An 18,527-nucleotide genomic window follows, 5' to 3' on the forward strand; every position below is an offset into this window, starting at 1 on the left:
GAACAGATAAGAAAACAAAAAATAATCCAATCAATCAATAAATAAGGTTATTACACCAGAGATTGAATTAATAATAATAGTAATAAAATGAAAAATAAAAATTCAATGTCAAAATTAGACACCTTGATTACTGCACACACGTGCCTTAGAATGCCCACAATAAAAGGCCAATTTGAATGAAAGGTGCAGTTTTGTTTTATTGGGGACTCAGAAAACCAGTAGGGGACCCCCCCCCCCCCCCCCCCCCCCGATCACCAATCCCCAATAAAAAAAACAAACAAACAAAAAAAAAACTGCACCTTTCAGAGGTTAGATACATTATATCGGCAAAGGAGAAGTGCTATCACAGATTCAGATTGGTTTGTGAACAATATTTGAGAGAAATTGTGATATTGTATATGTGGAAGGTTTTAGATCTTTGAGTTCATCATAAAAAATGGGAGCAAAAAAGTGTTGCGTTTATATTTTTGTTGAGTATATGAGTTGCCCCTTCTTTTAATGCTTATATCTTCTGCTGTCATGGTAGCTGATAAAATAACCTTTGACCTGCTCTCACCATCACTTGACTTTGGATCATTTATCGTATCGCACTCCATTTTCCAGGAGTCTTTGCTGCGGCAGTTGTCCCTCGCAACAGGCCGGAAGCTGACATTGTCAGACATTGTTGGCAAGGGGACATACGGCGTGTCAAGGGCGGTCACGACGCAGCACCTCCTGTCCGTCATCTCTCTGGCCAACACTCTGATGGGCATGACCAATGCCACCTTTGTCGGCGAGCATATGAAGAAGGCGCCAGTCAGGTAGTAAATCCAGATGCTGTCAAACATGCTGTCCAGTATTTGGTCATTATCTTGCGTTCCTGGTTGCTAGAGGTTAGCGTGGTTCCTCATGGGATGTTAATTAGGTGCATCGAGATCCACCAGGCAAGCAGTCTACTCCATTGATGTAATTGTAGAAGGAAAAATAAATGTCTTCACTCCTGCCAAGACCCCAAATTGACAGTATACAAACAAAGGAGGCTGCACACAAACACGCATCCAGTTAGACCAGCAGCAAACATTCAAGCAAGTCTGGAGTTTGTGTAAAGCTGTTTATTTGGTCTGCTTGAGCTCTCATTGTGCTATAAAAGATTTAACGCTAAAGGTCGTGCTCCAGCTGCTCTAACATCGCTTCACAATTTCATCAACCCAACGCAGAAGAGCACTGCAGTGAGAAAATCACAAATTACATCAATATATGGAGAAAAAAAAGTCCCTTGAGTTCCTGTTCAAATGATGATATTTTAATGATGATGTTTCTGTGGATTAATCCCGGCTAAGTTTTATTTGGGACACAGATGCAATGTAATGCAGACTTAAAAGGATTTTATTCAGAGTAATATGGCATTAATCCTTTTTTGTGACTGACTCTAAGTTAGTCATTAATTAAGTAGATGATTTGTCACCTTAGTTTTTGGGGGGCATTTAAAAAAGAAAGGTAAAATGGAAGCCATAATATTTACACTGTGGGTTGATTTATCTCATAAAATGCAGCCGCCTGCCCCACAAATTCTAGGCAAGGCTTGATTTGTAGTTTGACAAGAAAGTCTTTCTTGACAAGATCTGAATTTTGAAAATTTGGATAAGCGGTTCGGGAAAAAAATAAATAAATAAATCCTTTTACTATCACAGTTACCAAAGCTGCGTCCAACAACGGTGCACTTTTTGAACAGACTGAACTGAGTTTGTGTGGATTTTTTGTTGGAATTAATTCTAATTTGTGATAAAAATTGCCCCACGTTCATGTGCAATATTATAATTACTAGGGATGTTTGATACCACTTTTTCTCAGACCGATACCGATACTCAGACCCTCAGTGCTCACCGATACCGATACCAACTGCCGATACCAGTAGTACATTTTGACAAATAAAAAAAATCACTCAAAGATATTTTTAAACAAATATATTTCCTTTAATTTTGACAAAAAAAAACCAGCACAGTCACTCTTCAATAGTCTTAACACTCAAAATAAAATACAAAAATGCTATTTTAGTTTAAGATTCACAATTTTGAAGTATTTCCAAACTGGTGAAGTTCTTGGTGAAAAACTGCTGCAAGCTAGCGCCAGTTACAGGCAAGGAGGACTCACTTAACGTCTTCCCCCTCTGCCATCGGTCGCTTGTACTCGTCTGTGTCACGAGTACTCGATTACAGTACTTGAAAAAAGGCTGGTATCGGTACTTGCCCATCCCTAATAATTGTTATTGGAACATTAAGAAACATATTAAATAGTGTTGTTGTAATCGATCTTGAGGACAAGGAAACAACAAAAAAGCAATTGTTTGACTTCTGTTGAGAGATTTTGTCTTAATTATTATTTTAATAAGTATAAAAGGTGGTCCTTTAGCAGTAATAGTGATGTCTATATCTCTAATCTGATCTGTAATTCCCTGAGCCTTCCAATCTTACCAGCATATTCAAATGTCATTCATCGTGAAATGAACACAAACATTCCAATATGGATGATTATTTCTAAAGCCAATGCCACCCAGTCATTGCATGCTGTGTCTAGACTGTTTCTTTTCCTGTTCAAGGCCACATGAAAACTTAGCTGACTCACAAATCCTTATTTGGATCATCCTTGTGACTGGTCTCTATTGAATTAGGATTAATTATGATTTGTGACGTTCAATACCACTTTTTTTTCCAGACTTTTTTTCATGCTACGCAACTCTTGAGTAGTCGCCGATATAATATCAAATGCCGAAACCAATACTGCATAAAATTCCCCCAAATGTCAATGGCAGACAATTTTAAAGACCTATATACAGTGTTCCCTCGCTATAATGCGGTTCCCTTTTTGCGGCTTCGCTGTTTCGCAGATTTTTTTAGTGCAATTTTGTATGTGTTTTTTTTTTTTTTTTTTTTTTTTTACAGTAATGTACTGTACCTATATTATAAAATTTATGGAAGTTTTAACATTGAGAATGTTTAAACAAGAGAGAAATGCCTCGATGAGAAAAGTGTATAATCTGTGTGGCAAGGTGTTTGCGCCTTAAAGCTTTTATAATAAATGTAAAACATAAAGCTAACACTACTTTGCGGATTTCATTTATAGCTAGCGGGTATTTTTTGGAGCCTAACACCAGCGGAAAACGAGAGAACACTGTAACCCACTATAGGATTTTTTCTTAAAACTGCATGAAATGAAATGAACAGCAATTTTTTATTCTTCTAATTCCTAGTTCCTTATTATAAAATGGCCACAAGAGGGTATGAGTATTGGTGTCTTAAATTAAGGCTGGTATCGGCACTGATACTTTTGATTATGATTCATATCAAATAAAACCAAACTTTATTTATATAGCACCTTTCATACATTGAAATGCAACTCAACAAACACACACACAGACCACAACATGGTGGGGCACAGAGAAACCCTGTGAGGAAAGGCACCCAGGAGGAGCTCATCCACACTGAGAGGGATGACTGCCAACCACCACAGGGAGCAATGTGTCATCCCAGGGACCCCCGGCCCAGATCGACAGCGGCCCGTCCCACACAGAGTGAAGCGTGCCACAGTCCCCTGGGGGTCAAGGGGCCTCCAGGACGACTGCCCTCTTGCAGGAGCGAGGCTCCCCCATGAGGAAACACTGAAGCTTTCAGTATCAACCAAATAAAAACAGTTCAAAAGAAAAAAAAAATGAAATGGTCTTTGCAGCCCTGTTTGTCAATCATTTTTCCTGATATTTGTGTGTCTAGTTTTCCTTTAGTATGTTCAGACGCAGGATTGTGCCCTTAAAAATTCAATAGCTTGAGCATACAAATGCCCTTTTGTGTGTTTGCGTGCGTGTGTGTACATGTGTGTATGGACAGTGCTTGCTGTCTGTTTTTTTTGTGCTCTTGCACCTTTCTCCAGTCCATTCCTTTAATATTTCATGCCTTGTCTTTGTGATCCTCCTCCAGGCCTCCCAGACCAGGAGGAACCCCGGAGACTCCTCGTAGGATGCCAGCCACACCCCCTCAGCCCTCCAACCCGGCGCTACAAGCCCAGATCAAACAAGGTAACTACAAAAGGAGGGGGGGCATTTGCTTCACACACCCATGGGGCCCTGCGGGGACATTGGGAGAGAGGCGGGGGCTCCTAATGTAGCCTACTGGCGATAAATCCCACTGAGACTTAAAAAAAAATATCACAGAAGGAAGCTGCTGGTGTTTCTTGTTTTCAGTGGGTCTTTTAAAGGACTCTTTTGTCATTTTTGACATGGTCGAGGTATAACAGCTGGAGTTCAACCTTCTTAAATAATTTGAAGGTCTTTTATGTTTATAAAACAAAGGACTCGAAAATTAACTAGCTCTAAGTAAGTCTTCTTGAGCACCATGTTTTTATTGATCTCAAATTTGTCTAAAAATTGACGTATTTCTTCAACAAACTATCAAATGTGTATCAAAACTATTTTCCCACCTTAAAAGTTCAAATCTAATGTAATTTTTTAACATTTCACGTTGAACTATGTAGGTTTAGTCAATGTGCATAGTATCATATAATATTATGACAAGTCTCCCAGAAACAAAACAAGAAAAAAAGAGTCATATTTGTTACTGTTATCATTTCAATCTGTTTTAACTCTTTTACTGCCACACGTCATCAAAAAAAAAAAAAAAAAAGCCACCCGATTTCGAGCATTTTAACTCATCTTTCAAGGCAAAACAGAGTATTGTGTACTTTACTACATTTACAACGTGGGTACCACATGAAAGATCACATTTCATTCTTTACTTCGAAAAAAAAGTATGTTTCTAGCTTATTCCGTTCTTTAGTAATCACCATTTGAAAATATGTAATTTGAGTGACATTGAGTAAAAATTGAAAAAATAAGGAGAAAACAAGCTTTTTGTGAAAAGATACATTTTCCGCACAGCAGTGACTTTGACAATAATGTTTTTATGTTTAGTCTGAATCTGAATTAGGTTGAATATGACAAAGGCTTTGATCATTCACGTTATCCTTGAAAAGTTCCGATTTCATCAGATTATGTCATGTTTCATTGTAATTTCATACACGGCAGACCATTGAAAAGAGATACAATGTTGCCATCTGCTGGCCATAGTTAGTGGCTGTTTTTGATTCCACAACCCATTGACCAGGCAGCGCTGCACTTAAAAGATTGCACTGCCCATTCATAAAGGAAAAAAACGTAGTTTGACGTCATTTAGTGTTTATGGCCGCATACATTGTGATTTTAGTAATTGTTATTAACTCATTCACTCCCAACCATTTTCACTGAAGCAATCCCGTTCTCACCCGGCTGTTTTACTGGATTTTGACTCATTTTGCAAGGCCACAGAATATTGTGTTCTATTGCTATAAAAGCATGGAATCTATCAAAAGAAAGATTAAAGTCTCTTCTTTCATCAGGAAAAAAAATGTTTCTATCTGTTTCCGTTTTGCAGCAATTAGCATTAGAATAGAGCTAAGTTTCATCAGTTTTCACAAATCTATTTAAAATTGTAAGTAATTGAGCTTTTTTTCTAGATGGCCCTGGTTGATTTCCTTTGCTCCGCTGCCACCTGCTGGCCGTTTGTGTAATAACTACCATTTCTGCAACCGTTCTTTGCAGTTGAGAGGCTGCATCAAAGCCTTATGTATGCTCTAGCATTAAAAAAAAACAAAAACAAAACATATAAATACGTCTTTGGGACACTTAAAACATTAAAAAGAAAAACGTATTTACACGTTATTGGGAGCAAATGAGTTAAACGTTTTTGGCGCTCAAAGAGTTAAAGTTGTCCAAGCAGAAAAATATTTTTAGTGAAAGGCAACATTGCAAAAACTAGCTCAAATACATTGCTTTTGCATCTGTAAGAAGTGCTGAAACTTGTTCAGGTTCACTGTAGGCAACATTGTCACCATCTGTCACCATCTGCTGTACACGCGCACACAATACCTGCACATTTGTTTATACACGCACACTGGCCTTGGATGGCACACTTGTGTTCTCGGTGGGAGGGAAGGGGGGGTTTTGTGCTATTGTCATGCTCTAATGGGGAGGAAGCGTGACAAGCACGTGGACTGATTCACGCCACACTCCTATTCATGCCTATTCAGAGGGACCACTTGGCCATGAACTCTGCTCGGACAGTCTACAACAGCCAGGTGTGTGTGTGTTGTGCACTGATAGCGGCTCACGATCTCCCTGTGGGAAAAAAAAAAAATGCAGACTCCTAGTTAACACAGGAGATAAGTAAAGACAGTATATTTTTTTTCTTCTTGAAATTTCTATTTATATATTGAACATACTTATTCCAAAACATTTTCTTCAAAACATGTCCTGATTACAAAAAAGGAATAGTCAACAATCAGGTGGTAGCGATGCAGATGTTGTCAGTTCAAGCATCTGCGTCGCAACAGACACGCTTAAATTATTTTTATGGTTTACATAAATGAAGACAATTGGACAGTTAAATTTAGAAATATATTCTCCCCACTAGTGCTGGTTAACTGCTGACTGTTAGTTATCCTCACTGTATTTCATTGTCTTTGTTTCTTTCATTTATTACCAATGTATTTTCATCTTCTCCTGCATGGCTTCAGCCTGCTGCCTGCTCTGGAGAAAGGAGGAAAAAAAACAAAACAAAACTGCACCACAAGCAATAATGTCTTTGGTTTCTGTCACTGCACTTCATTTTTCTATTATGTTAATATGTGCAGCTTTCTTTATTCCTATAATTATTTTCTTGCTTTTTCTCTCAAAATCAATGTTCAACTTTTTTCCCCCCTTTGTCTCTTTGACATGTCTTTTTTTTCAAGATAACTATGGCAGAATTACAAACAAAATCTGTTGAATTTTGCTGTTAAGCACATTGTGTATGTTACAGTAATGTAATTAAATGTTATATCAGTTATTTTTAGGTTAAGATAGCAATTGTATCTGTGTGAAAACAGTGTGGCTGGTTAGATTTATGTATTTTTAATGTTTTTACTCCAGGCTGTCCAAACTAGTAGTGTTGTGGATTTACAACACCTTGAAAAGTATTCATACATCTTGTTGAGATTTTATGGGATAGACCAAAACAAAGGGCAATTAATTGTAAAGTGGTAAGAAAATGATAGATACATCGTTCAAAATTATAAACGAATACCAATTTGCTGTAGTTATGGATTCTACATATTTTGTTAAGGAAATCTCTCAAAGCTACCTCGTAACAGCTGTAACAAGGTGTCTTATGGATATTTAAAAAAATAAATAAATAAAAAAAAGCATGCACCACATTGCTCAGAGTTTGAAAACGAGCAAAAAATACTTATTTTACTATTTTAATGATATCTGGCTGGACTGCTTCTGGCTGGACATATCACGAGTAAGTTTTTTGTTTTGTTTATTTTTCCACATCACAAGGCTTAAAATGTATATCTCTCAATGTCATTTTTTCCTATATCAGGCAGCCCCGACCATTAACTATGTAAGGACCAGTGTTGCCACAGTTACCTTGAAAAAGTAACTTAGTTACTTTACTGATTACTTGGTTTTAAAAGTAACTAAATTGCGTTACTGATTACTTGATTTTAAAAGTAACTAAGTTAGATTAAAAGTTACTTTTTTAGTTACTTTCAGCAGCTGCCGATAACACCATCTCAACATAAAAATAATGAGTTCCAAATACTTTATTGAAAGTGCATTTTTAACATGAAAATAAAGTTTTTTTTTATGAAAAACAAAATAGGCAGTCTCTCTTGACTTCTTGTAACGTAAATACTTTTTATAAAACAAAAAATAAAAATCTATCCAGGTTGAAAATGAAAATCCCCTAAATTCCTCTATTGTTTGTTTGTTCCGCTATTCCAGTGTGTACACATGTATTAGTTTAAATATTTATTAGTAGTTATTGACAGTTATAATTGTTTTTTGGTTTGTTTGTTTTTTCTCTTCAAAATAAGGATCAGGAAAACAAAAGGTTGATAATTTAATGTTAAATATAAATATTTAACCTTTAGACAGACACCAACACAATTAAACAGAATATTTGCACATTGTGAAGTATTTCAGAAACATAAATTTAAGACATGAAATAAACCTACCGTCCAGCCAAAAGAAATATGAAGCCACCTTATGGAACAATAAATCTATCAAACACATTTTAACCACTTAATATATGCAAAAATATTTCCAAAAGTTCATTTCCCTTTTTAATCAACAATTTTTGTATTTAACAATTTTTTTTTCTTTTGTCATCACTTTCATTTTTGGTTAATGTATGACATCTTTTTTTGTTTTTTTTAATCTGAGACACGATGATGACCACAGAATCACTACTGTTTATATTTTGTTTTTTGGGCTGTCGTAATCGCGGGCACGTCTCAGTTCTCCTATCTGCTGCTCATGCTAGTTGTAGACATTGACAGGGAGCCACAAACTGAGAAATGAGATACTTGCAGTGTGCTTTTAGCTTAGCTGGTGTGTTGGCTGTGGGACATACCTGTGTCGTTTGAATCCGTGCATTGGATCGTCACGGGAGTTATTCTTTTTGGCTCGCGCGCAGTACCAACGCCGGCTCGGGACATACAAGTGCACCGAGAGGACTCGATAGCCATGGGAAATACCGAGATGTACGGCACCGGCTTCTGCTAACTGTCTCCATTTGTATGTTGTCACTCGTTGCGCGCGCGCGCGCCGTGTCGCGAGCACGGAAACACAGAAGTAGCTTGAATGGTGATGCTACTGAAATGTAAACAAAACAAGTAGAGCACGGCGCAGAACTCTTGCTATTGTTATGAAAACCATAAAGCCTCACTCGCAACCGATACGGTCGTTTAGCTCCCCTTGACGAACGATGGTTCGGTCGAATCGTTTTTTTGTTCCACCCCTACTGAAAACGTAACTTGTCTGACGTCACTCCCCGTGGCGAGAGGGCGGAGACGACCTCATCCCATAATGCTTCACGGACCAGTTGAGGATGGAAATAAATTATTTTTTTTACCACTTTTATGGTCCATAATGCACACTTTTTTTTGTTGTGTTGTGTGCCTGTTGGTTAATAAAACTAGTAGTAAAAGTATCATCACTTTTGTTTTAAATGTGCAAACCATTCATGACCAGACCATGGCTGAATTCAGTGTGGTGATCAATGACTTCTGCCTCATCTTCGTAGTTAGCAGTAGTTGTTTGTGACTGTTACAACAGTGAGATAGTTTGCCTTCTTCATGAAAATGTGGAGTAACGCATTGATTCTCTGGACAGTAACTTTAATCAGACTGCTTTGTAAAATAAAGTAACGCGTTAGACTATTAGTTACTTTAGAAAGCAACTTTTTTGAGTAACGCGTTACTAAGTAACGCGTTACCGGCAACACTGGTAAGGACACATTGCGTTTTGTTTGAACAATGAGTATTGATTGATTGATTGATTGTTCAAGTCACATGTAACTTAAAGCAAATTATATTTGGCTTTGGAAACTGACTTAGTGTTTTACCCAAAACAATTTGTCTACATTTAACTGATCTTTCCATTACAGGTGTAACATTAAGCAATATTTATGACTGCTTTGAATATAAACTGGAATTGAAGTAACCATTAACCTGCAGTGAATACTATTCGTAACAAAGAACTGATGAAAGTGTTTTGTTTTAAATTTGTTCTATTACATGAAACAGAATTTATATAATTGGCGATAGTACGGAAAAAAATCAACTCAAACATATGAGGGCTGTTTGTGATTTTATTTTTCAAAAATATTGTAAAGCCACAGTTTTCTTGAGTCAAGATGTTAGGTGTCAATAAAATGTTAGTGCCAGCCTGAAACGTTTGTCGTGTTATCTAGGATTTTTCCCGGCTTTGTTCTGATTTTGTCTGTCCTGATCTCAAAAGTAACGCAGGACTTTTTTATCTCTTCTCAAAGTGCTTGTGGTAAAGTCATTTGTTATCTCTTTGTGTTTTCTGTGACATTTGTGACTTTTGTGAGCTTATCTTGCTACTTTTCTCCTACATAGGAAATTGTCGTCTGTGGTTTGGGTTATGTCATATTACTGTATTCCGTCAAATATTGAAGATGGTCATCAAGTTCTAAGTGATGATCTTCAAACCTCTTGGAACCTGTCTCTCCACCTTGCTTTGTACTTCCCAATCCAGTACGAGTTATGTGATTGAATGTAGCTTTTTTTTTTCCAGACTGAATCAACAGATTTTCTGTCAATCATATAATTTGCTTGTTTTTATTCTTTGCTCTTGCTGTTGTTTTGTAATTGAGTGTAAAATATTCTCTCCTACTTCTTGATTGCGTCTCTAGTCTCCTCCCTCTACGTCAGTGGTTTGTTAACCTTGTTGGAATCACTGCTCTATGTTCTCTGTGTGCGTATGTATAAAGTTAACAGCTTTCTAACATCTTCCTTCACTCTTTACTATCTTTTCTTCCTTTTACAAGCTGCGGTAGCCACCACAGCCAGCGCCAACGTTTCTGCTACCGCTACAGCTGCTGGGCCCCTGGGGGCCCCTGGGGTTCTTCCTCAGAGGGCCCCTGGCTCCCCCAGCCCTGGTCCTGCTTCTCATAGCATCCCCTCAGTCAATGAAGGTACTGACTGAACTGATGCTTACAGGAAATCTTACAGCCCTGTTCTTTATTCCCCCACTTATCTTTGGAGATCTCCTTCTTCCCTTTCTATATTGTCCGCTCTCTTCTGTTCCTTTTTTGACGTTTGTAGTGTCCTTCATATGTAGTTTTAAACTATCACGTCATGTTATATTTGGTTTAATTTGGACTTCAATGCTGTCAAGTCATAAATTACTGACATCCCCAGAATCCGTTTCCATCCGGCTATGACTTCTCTTGCCTCAATCTAAACTTTACCATGCTTCTCCTGCTTTTCTCGAGTGTCCATGTAGGCCGTTTCCCCCCTTGTCTTAATCTTTGTGTCTACAGCGCTGTATGTCTAGTTTTGTTTGTCTGTCGAGTTATGCGATTGAATTTGCTTTTTATTGTGTGTTTATTGTGTGTTCAATTCACTTTCAGTTCACTCAGTTGAACAGCGATTTGCAGTACTAATACGTAGTTCAAATCATTGAGGCTAATGTTTTCAAGTTCCTAGAATTTTGCAACTTGAAAACAATGAAAGCTGTTTTGATGAGAGTGCATTGACCATTGTCCCTGTTGACTGGTGTTTTGTATTTCCTTTTGTCGAGTTGTTCATGTGCAGCGTCCTGTTGTCCAGTGAAATTTCTCTCTTTCGCATGTTTGAGCTTTTCTGCTTCTTTTTGCTCAGTTTGCATGTTTGTTATTTCCATTAGACAGTGCCAGCAGAGGTCATTGATTAATTGTAGACTCACTTGGCGATCTAAGCTTTTTAGTAGGGTATCATTTTCCTTAATCAGTGCTTGTTTGACAGGCAAAATAATGCTCAATCAACCCAATGAATGTGCTCTCTGGTATTTGAAAATGTTTCTTTTTTTTTTTTTTTTTTTCTTTTTTTTTAAATCTGTGAAGTAACCTCTGGTTTTTCGAATTTTGGTAATAGCAGACAATCTTCAAATTTCCCAAACATGAGCTGTTTTGTTGGTACGCTAACCGTCAAAATTTTTCACATACTGTGTTTCAACCAATGACGAGAGGTTTCTGATTCAGACAGATGATACATGCCATATACATAGATAAACTTTGCTGCGCAATGCATCATATTTATGCAGGCCAAATTTACACTGGCAAAAGTTTGAGCACATTTCCTGACTATCACCCTATGAAGCTTCCATTTACATGAAGATTCTTAGCACAACGGCCTGGCAGAGCATCACCAGGGATGGAATTCAGTATCTGGTGATGTCTATGCATTGCAGACTTCGGACGGTAATTAACTGCAGAGGATTTGCAGGATTTAAAAAACTGGATGTAAACTCTTAAGTTTAATAGATCGACATTCAATAACTTTAAGGTGGTCAGTTTCTTTAGTTTAGCATTTGTGTGTGATACAATTATAGTGGATCTCTGCTATTTGAAGGGGATAGGGACCGGATATATCAGCAAAAAAATTGTCAGACATTATAAAAAAAACACACACAAAAAACAGTTTTAAATTGATTTTTTTTTTTTATCCCCCCCCAAAAAAAAAACTAAATAAAATAAAAAGACTAAGCGGGGATATACATACATGCTATGCACTAAAAGATTTTTTAGATGTTATATATTTAAAAAATAAATACGGAAAAAATAAAAATGAAATGCATGCAGGGGTCCACTGTATGCATTATTTAAAAAACAAAACAAAAAAACAAAACAAATCTGTCTCAAGTGATTTATCGAAACAGTTTGTAGACAGGTAGGTGTGTACATGCATTTTCACTCTCAACATTTGTATAGAGACCTTCCGCTTTCATTAAAAACGAAAAAACAAAAACAAAACAGTTTTGCTGTCTGTGTATTACAGTAGGTCACATGTACTTTTACCGACAAATTATCCTTTGTGTGTATTTAAACAGTGTAGGTAAGTTTACATTGGTGTTCCTGTGAAAGGAATTAAATCAAACTGCCGTGAATTCTTTGCTTTGTTAACCGTTCATCATTCACATCAAACAAGCACAGCTTTTCAAGTCTCCCAAAACCATATATTGGAACAATATATGTGGATGAATAAGGTGCTTTGGTCATATGTTCAGTGTTATACCTTTCATACTCATAAAGCTTTCTAGCTTTGTAAGTAGATATGGACAATGACTGGGGCAGAATTGAACTCTTGGGATTGTTGGTTTGAGAGTTTTATATGAGTCAGATTTGTTTCACATAGCCACTTCCAGTAAATGGTGTCTTAAGTAAAAGTTATTCATTCTCAAGTAAAAGACTGTAGTGTTACTAATCAACATTTTTTCTGTCTGTCTGGTTGTTATACTTCATGAAGCACATTGAACATCTGAGTCACTAAGATCACCGTATTGCTGATACTATACCTGTTTTGAAGCCTGTAAGGAGCATAATTGTCATGTTTCTCACAATGGGGCAACGTAACGAAAAAATCTCTATTGTGGGGATGTTGCAAAAATGTTTAACAGAAATTACATTTTCAATCAAAATGTAATTATGTATAATCTGTCTTGTCTGACACTAGGCAAGACGATGCATGAACGAGTTTTTGCAAGCAGAGTTTTGTCATTTGATGTAGTTTTTTTTTTTTTTTTTCCTCCTCTCTCTTACAGCAGCCAGTACAAATTCCTTGAAATTACCTTGTGTGTATTTGCAGGTTGGAGCCAGCTGGCAGCAATGCACTGCGTTATGCTCCCTGACCTCTTGGGCCTGGATAAGTTTAGACCCCCACTACTAGAGATGCTGGCAAGGAGATGGCAGGACCGCTGTCTGGAGGTAAAACACAATTTTAAACAAAAACTCAACTCAACTTTTGTTTATAAAACACTTTAAAACAATCAGCACTGCATACAACTAAATAAATAATAAAATAAAGTAAAAAATCAGTCTTGCAGTAAGACAGGTAAAACAAAAATAACACTAAGTAAATTAATTAATACATATCTTAAGTAAATAAGTAAATAAAATTAATAATAAATTCATAACATAAGTATAAATAGCAAGCAGACACCATAAAACAGTGGAGCAAGACTGACTCTCATCTTGAGTCAAAAGCCAAAGAATAAAGATGTGTTTTAAAAATGAATAGTGTGGGAGATTGCCTGATATTTAGCGGAAGGTCGTTCCTAAGGGACGCTTAGTCCTCGGTACCTCCAGTTGTGTCTGGTCCACTGAACTGAGGCATGTGTGGAGGAGCTCAGAGAGATAAACTGGTGCAAGACCATTTAGAGATTAGAATACAAATAGAAGAATCTGAAAATGAGCTCTAAATTTCACAGCCAGCCAGTGAAGAGAGGCCAGAATTGGGGTTATGTACTCCCTCCTATGAGTACCAGTTAGGAGGAGAGCAACAGTATTTTGGTCCAAATGGAGGCGCCTGGGGCAGGGCTGGCTGACTCCAAAGAAGTACATTACAGTAATCCAGCCAAACGATACCGAAGGCATGGATTACCGTTTCTAAATGCTGCTTAGAAAGGAGAGTCATAGCATTAGCCGGCTGCCTAAGATGAAAAAAAGACAACAGCACCATTTTGTAGGTCCAATTTAATTATTGTCCAGTTTAACACCCAGTTTAAGACTGTTGACTTTACACAGGCCCCCATCGGGCCGAGTCAGCATGATATGATGGACCACTTGGACCAAAAGCCTAACTTCTAACAACTTTTATAACATGCATATGATATACAGTGGAACCTTGGGCGACGAACGACACTGTTTGCGAACAATTTTTGTTACACACAAAATTTTCATAGAAAGATTAGCTGTGCTTCTTCACACGCTGCGTAACCAACATTGGCTCCGTGCATAATGTACAAGTGAGTCTGGCAACCAGAAAGACAGATCAATTCATCTTTTCAACTGACATGACAACCCACTTTATGAAATGTTTCCCAGGATCGGAATTCCAAAATCAACCAATGAATAAGAAAAGAAAGGAAAAAAAACACCTGAGTCAGAATTACTTTATGCTATTATGGAAGAAGACTCTTTTCTTCAATGGCGGAATTGTAGTCGTCCTCCCCTTTTTACCCTTTTAAGCTGCAGTGAATGAATGAGTAGGGATATAACGATATCCAAAAATTACGATGCAATATCACAATACGATAATTAGCACAACATTGTGGGGAGGTTGGCGATATTGCCAAAAAAAACAAAAAAATAATAATTTTAAATATATTTGTTGGTATGACTGATTTATATGAGATAAACTCCGCAGTAGCCAAAACATTCCAAATTAAAATTTAACTGCACTAATAAACTAACCACCAGAGGGTGCTAGAACTACACAAATGGAATAAAACCTTTTTTTTTTTTAATAGATATGCTGCTTTTAATATCGTGATATGACAACAACGATGTGGCAATTTTAATATCGCGATATCACGATATTGTCATTATTGTTAAAACCGTATTAATGAGCAATAAATAGTAATGAGGCTTTTTTTAGTTAAAATTTAGTAAAAAGAAGTTTAACTCAGTTTTATGCCTGGAATGGATTCATTACTCTTCTATTCATGCAAATGATTACAAGCCTGGCCAAGGAACAAACTAAGTTAAATGAAGTTCATAACCCAACGTTCCCACACCTTTGCAGAAACATAAAGGATGTCGGTGCCTCAATCTAGATACTAACTGAAACCACTGTGCTTTTTACATAGGTGCGTGAAGCAGCGCAAGCTTTACTGCTGGCTGAGTTGAGAAGGATCGGCCAATCAGGACGTAAGGACACCATTGATTTGTGGGCTCCTTACCTGCCTCAGTATGTGGACACAGTCAGCTCCCGTAAGTACTCAGACATCACAAGGCTTTCATTTTTGCTTCCCTTCTTTCCCCACTCTCCTCTCACTATAGTTAGTTGGACCTTACGATGGGACGAAAGGTTGATCTCCACCTTCTTTTACTCAAAACAGCCTTCTAAATTACCATGTCTGTACTCTGTAATGTATCCGTTTCCAGGAGTTGCCTTGTAGTTGCCGATGATGCTGGGGGCGTTCTCAGGGGAACGGTTGCCATGGAAATGGGTACCGGTCAGTGTTGTGTTACCACAGCAGTACCGCAGGCGGGGGAGCTCGGGAAGTGATGGACGGGTGACCCCAGGGGAAGAGGGAGGACAGATGGGGGAGGGAACACACGGGGCAAGATAGAGTGAGGTTATAGGGTCACTGAATTTGATCTATGCACAGCACAACAAGACTGAGAGACAAAAAAAAAAAAGAAAGGTGGGTTGGGTTCTCCTGTTCCTGGAAATCTGGGTTATCATGACTAAGCCAAGTAATGTTTATGCTTTTTGATCTTCATGCATCTCCTGAATGTATGAGATGAGTATGTCATAGAGTGGCAGTTCTCTGACACAAAATTGTCAATCTACCACACTTCCCTAGCTTTCTCCTTTCTCTTCTTTCAGTTTCAGTTTCACCACCTTGGCAGTGCATGGCTGATGTTTGAAGCAAAACACCTGTACTCACCCGTTCGCTTTTAGTACAGAAGAAATGTTAATGAGATTGTGTTTTGCCAATTTCCCACCATTGCACCATCCTTTGCAACCAAGCTTATGAATATTACAAGGTTTTTACACATTGTGGTGAGTCGCTAGATAATTTTACCACTAATCTCTCCAATTCATTCCTTAATGCTAGTTCTAGTGCTAGTTAGTTTAATGCTAGTAGTTAGTAATAAGTTCCCACCCAGAACGTTACACTGTCACTATCAAAATTTCTTACTTTGATGAAACACAGAAGATAATCATGAAGGACTACAGAAATCAGTGAACAATTACTGTTGATATGCTGAAATCAGAGGATTTTTACCATTGTAAGTTAAAAAATGGCTCAAACAATTACTAGATTATTAAAATTAGGGATGTTCGAGACCACTTTTTTTCAGACCGATACCAATACCGATACTCAGACCCTCAGTACTCACCGATACCGATAGCACCTGCAGATACCAGTAATATATTTTGACAAATTATTTTAAATTATTTGAAAAAATTACTCAAAGATATTTTTAAACAAATGTATTTCCTTTAATTTTGACAAAAACAAACAAACAAACAAAAAAAAACAGCACAGCCACTCTTCAATAGTCTTACTGCTCAAAATAAAACACAAAAATGCTCTTTTAGTTTAAGATTCTCAATGTTGAAGTATTTCCAAACGGGTGAAGTTTTGGTGAAAAACTGCTGCAAGCTAGCGCCAGTTACAGACAAGGAGGACTCACTTAACGTCTTCCCCCTCTGCCATCGGTCGCTTGTACTCGTCTGTGTCACGAGTACTCGAGTACTTGAAAAAAAGGCTGGTATCGGCCCGATACCGATACCTGGTATCGGTACTCGCCCATCCCTAATTAAAATAGTTTCCCATTAATTTGATCATCAATTACTCGTCCATTAACCGATTAATTTTGACAGCTCTACTTCAAAGTACTTTTTTTGTGTGTTTTTTTTAAATTAGCCTACGAGGTTTTTTTTTTTTGTTTTTTTTTTGACAACCAAAAGTTTGAGTGGAGACATGTCAACCCCTGCTAGCCAGACAAGATACAAAATACAACAAAAGTACAATACAGCATCACATGTTAAAAGTTTAATCTTCGAGGTGGATGTCTTCTGGCACTGCAGTTGGAGGAGAGAATACGGAATGGGAGCCCAGGAGAGGTGCAGCAAGGGAAGGATTTAACCTCATATAAACTACTCACTTCATTAAGTGAAATCACCAGCATTATTCACACCTACGCGCTCACGCACACATACAATTCGGCCCATAGAAGTGCGCCAGATGTTTCTTTGATCACTGAATAGTGATCGCCATACCCTTTCTTGTTAGAACGCTTCACGTCTGTTTTCCCCAATTTTGTTCACCCGCTGCTCTTGCCGTTCAGTAGTTTGAGTAATTAGAAAGGTGAATTGTTTTTTTTTTATATATATAAATGCATCAATAAGATGAGTCAAGATAACTAATTAGCTATATTTCTACAATAAAGTGGAATTTGTTTTCTCTAATTTTACAGGAAAGGAAATATGTGTTTTGAATAGAGGAAAAGAGAGCAACAAACACAATAGAGTATGAGGAAAAGGTCCCAGAGGTTAACAAGGCATGCTGGGAGCTATGTGTCATGGCTGACATGACAAGCTTGACCTTGGAGCAGGCGAGAATACCTTCTTCTCCCTCTCCCCTCCCATCCATCCAAAACCCCTCCTACCTTCAATCCTCCGTTCGACCAAGCATCCCCCTCTTCTTTCTCCCGCAGCGGGTTGCAACTCTTTCATTCTTCAGCAGCTGACTTATAGATCATAGACCTGGTTGAATGCGTTTTGTAACGACGTGAAAAGTAATGGTGTGGAAGTCCCATTGGCAAGTGGCTCTGTATATCAACAGTGGATTAAATCCTCTTGCTGAAGATACCAGCTAAGTGTCTTTCCGTAGACGTCGAATAAGTGCCCTTTTTAAAAGTCGTCAGAACATTGCTTACCTAAGGATCATCTATTACGGCTCTTGTACTACGCAGGCTAATGCAAATACATTTTACATATTGCACTTTAACTTCAAAATTTTGTGATACTTTGTTGGTCCAGCCTGATTGTTGATTTCCATTTGTGCAGCTTTAGCACCATCTGGTGGCTAGTTTATTAGTGCAGTTAAATTTTCACAAGGCATCTTTTGGCCCTTATATGTTTAAAATCTACGCTAATTGTCACATGAAGAGCCCGGGGAACGTAATATTCCTGTGAACCAAGTCAATATGTGGAGTAATTAACAAGTAAGGGCCTCAATATTAAGTTTTATTAGCGATTGTAGGTGGTTTATATGCATTACGTTATGTATTTTTTTTTTAGTATGAGCTGTTTTTGTTTTTTGTTTTTACAATATTGTGACCTTGTTTAATTAACGCCAACCTCCCCAAAATATCGTGATATCGTACCGTGAGCTTCATATCGTGATAATATCGTATTGTGATGTTTGGATATTGTTACATCGGTACTGATTTTAT

General features: G+C 37.6%; 1 protein-coding gene across 2 annotated transcripts in view; it reads left to right on the plus strand.

Annotated features, from left to right (window-relative positions):
* wdr7 (WD repeat domain 7) overlaps positions 1-18,527 on the plus strand; it is a 71,223-nt gene that overhangs the window by 19,684 nt on the left and 33,012 nt on the right. Inside the window, exons 18-22 of one of the 2 annotated variants that reach the window (XM_077497291.1) lie at positions 604-800; positions 3,948-4,045; positions 10,401-10,547; positions 13,198-13,316; positions 15,200-15,323. In XM_077497291.1, the coding sequence (XP_077353417.1) occupies positions 604-800; positions 3,948-4,045; positions 10,401-10,547; positions 13,198-13,316; positions 15,200-15,323 (685 nt within the window). The remainder of the gene's footprint in view (positions 1-603; positions 801-3,947; positions 4,046-10,400; positions 10,548-13,197; positions 13,317-15,199; positions 15,324-18,527) is intronic. The other variant, XM_077497292.1, reaches the window with a different exon arrangement.

Source organism: Festucalex cinctus, chromosome 15 (assembly GCF_051991245.1).
Source record: "Festucalex cinctus isolate MCC-2025b chromosome 15, RoL_Fcin_1.0, whole genome shotgun sequence".
Lineage (NCBI taxonomy): Eukaryota > Metazoa > Chordata > Actinopteri > Syngnathiformes > Syngnathidae > Festucalex > Festucalex cinctus.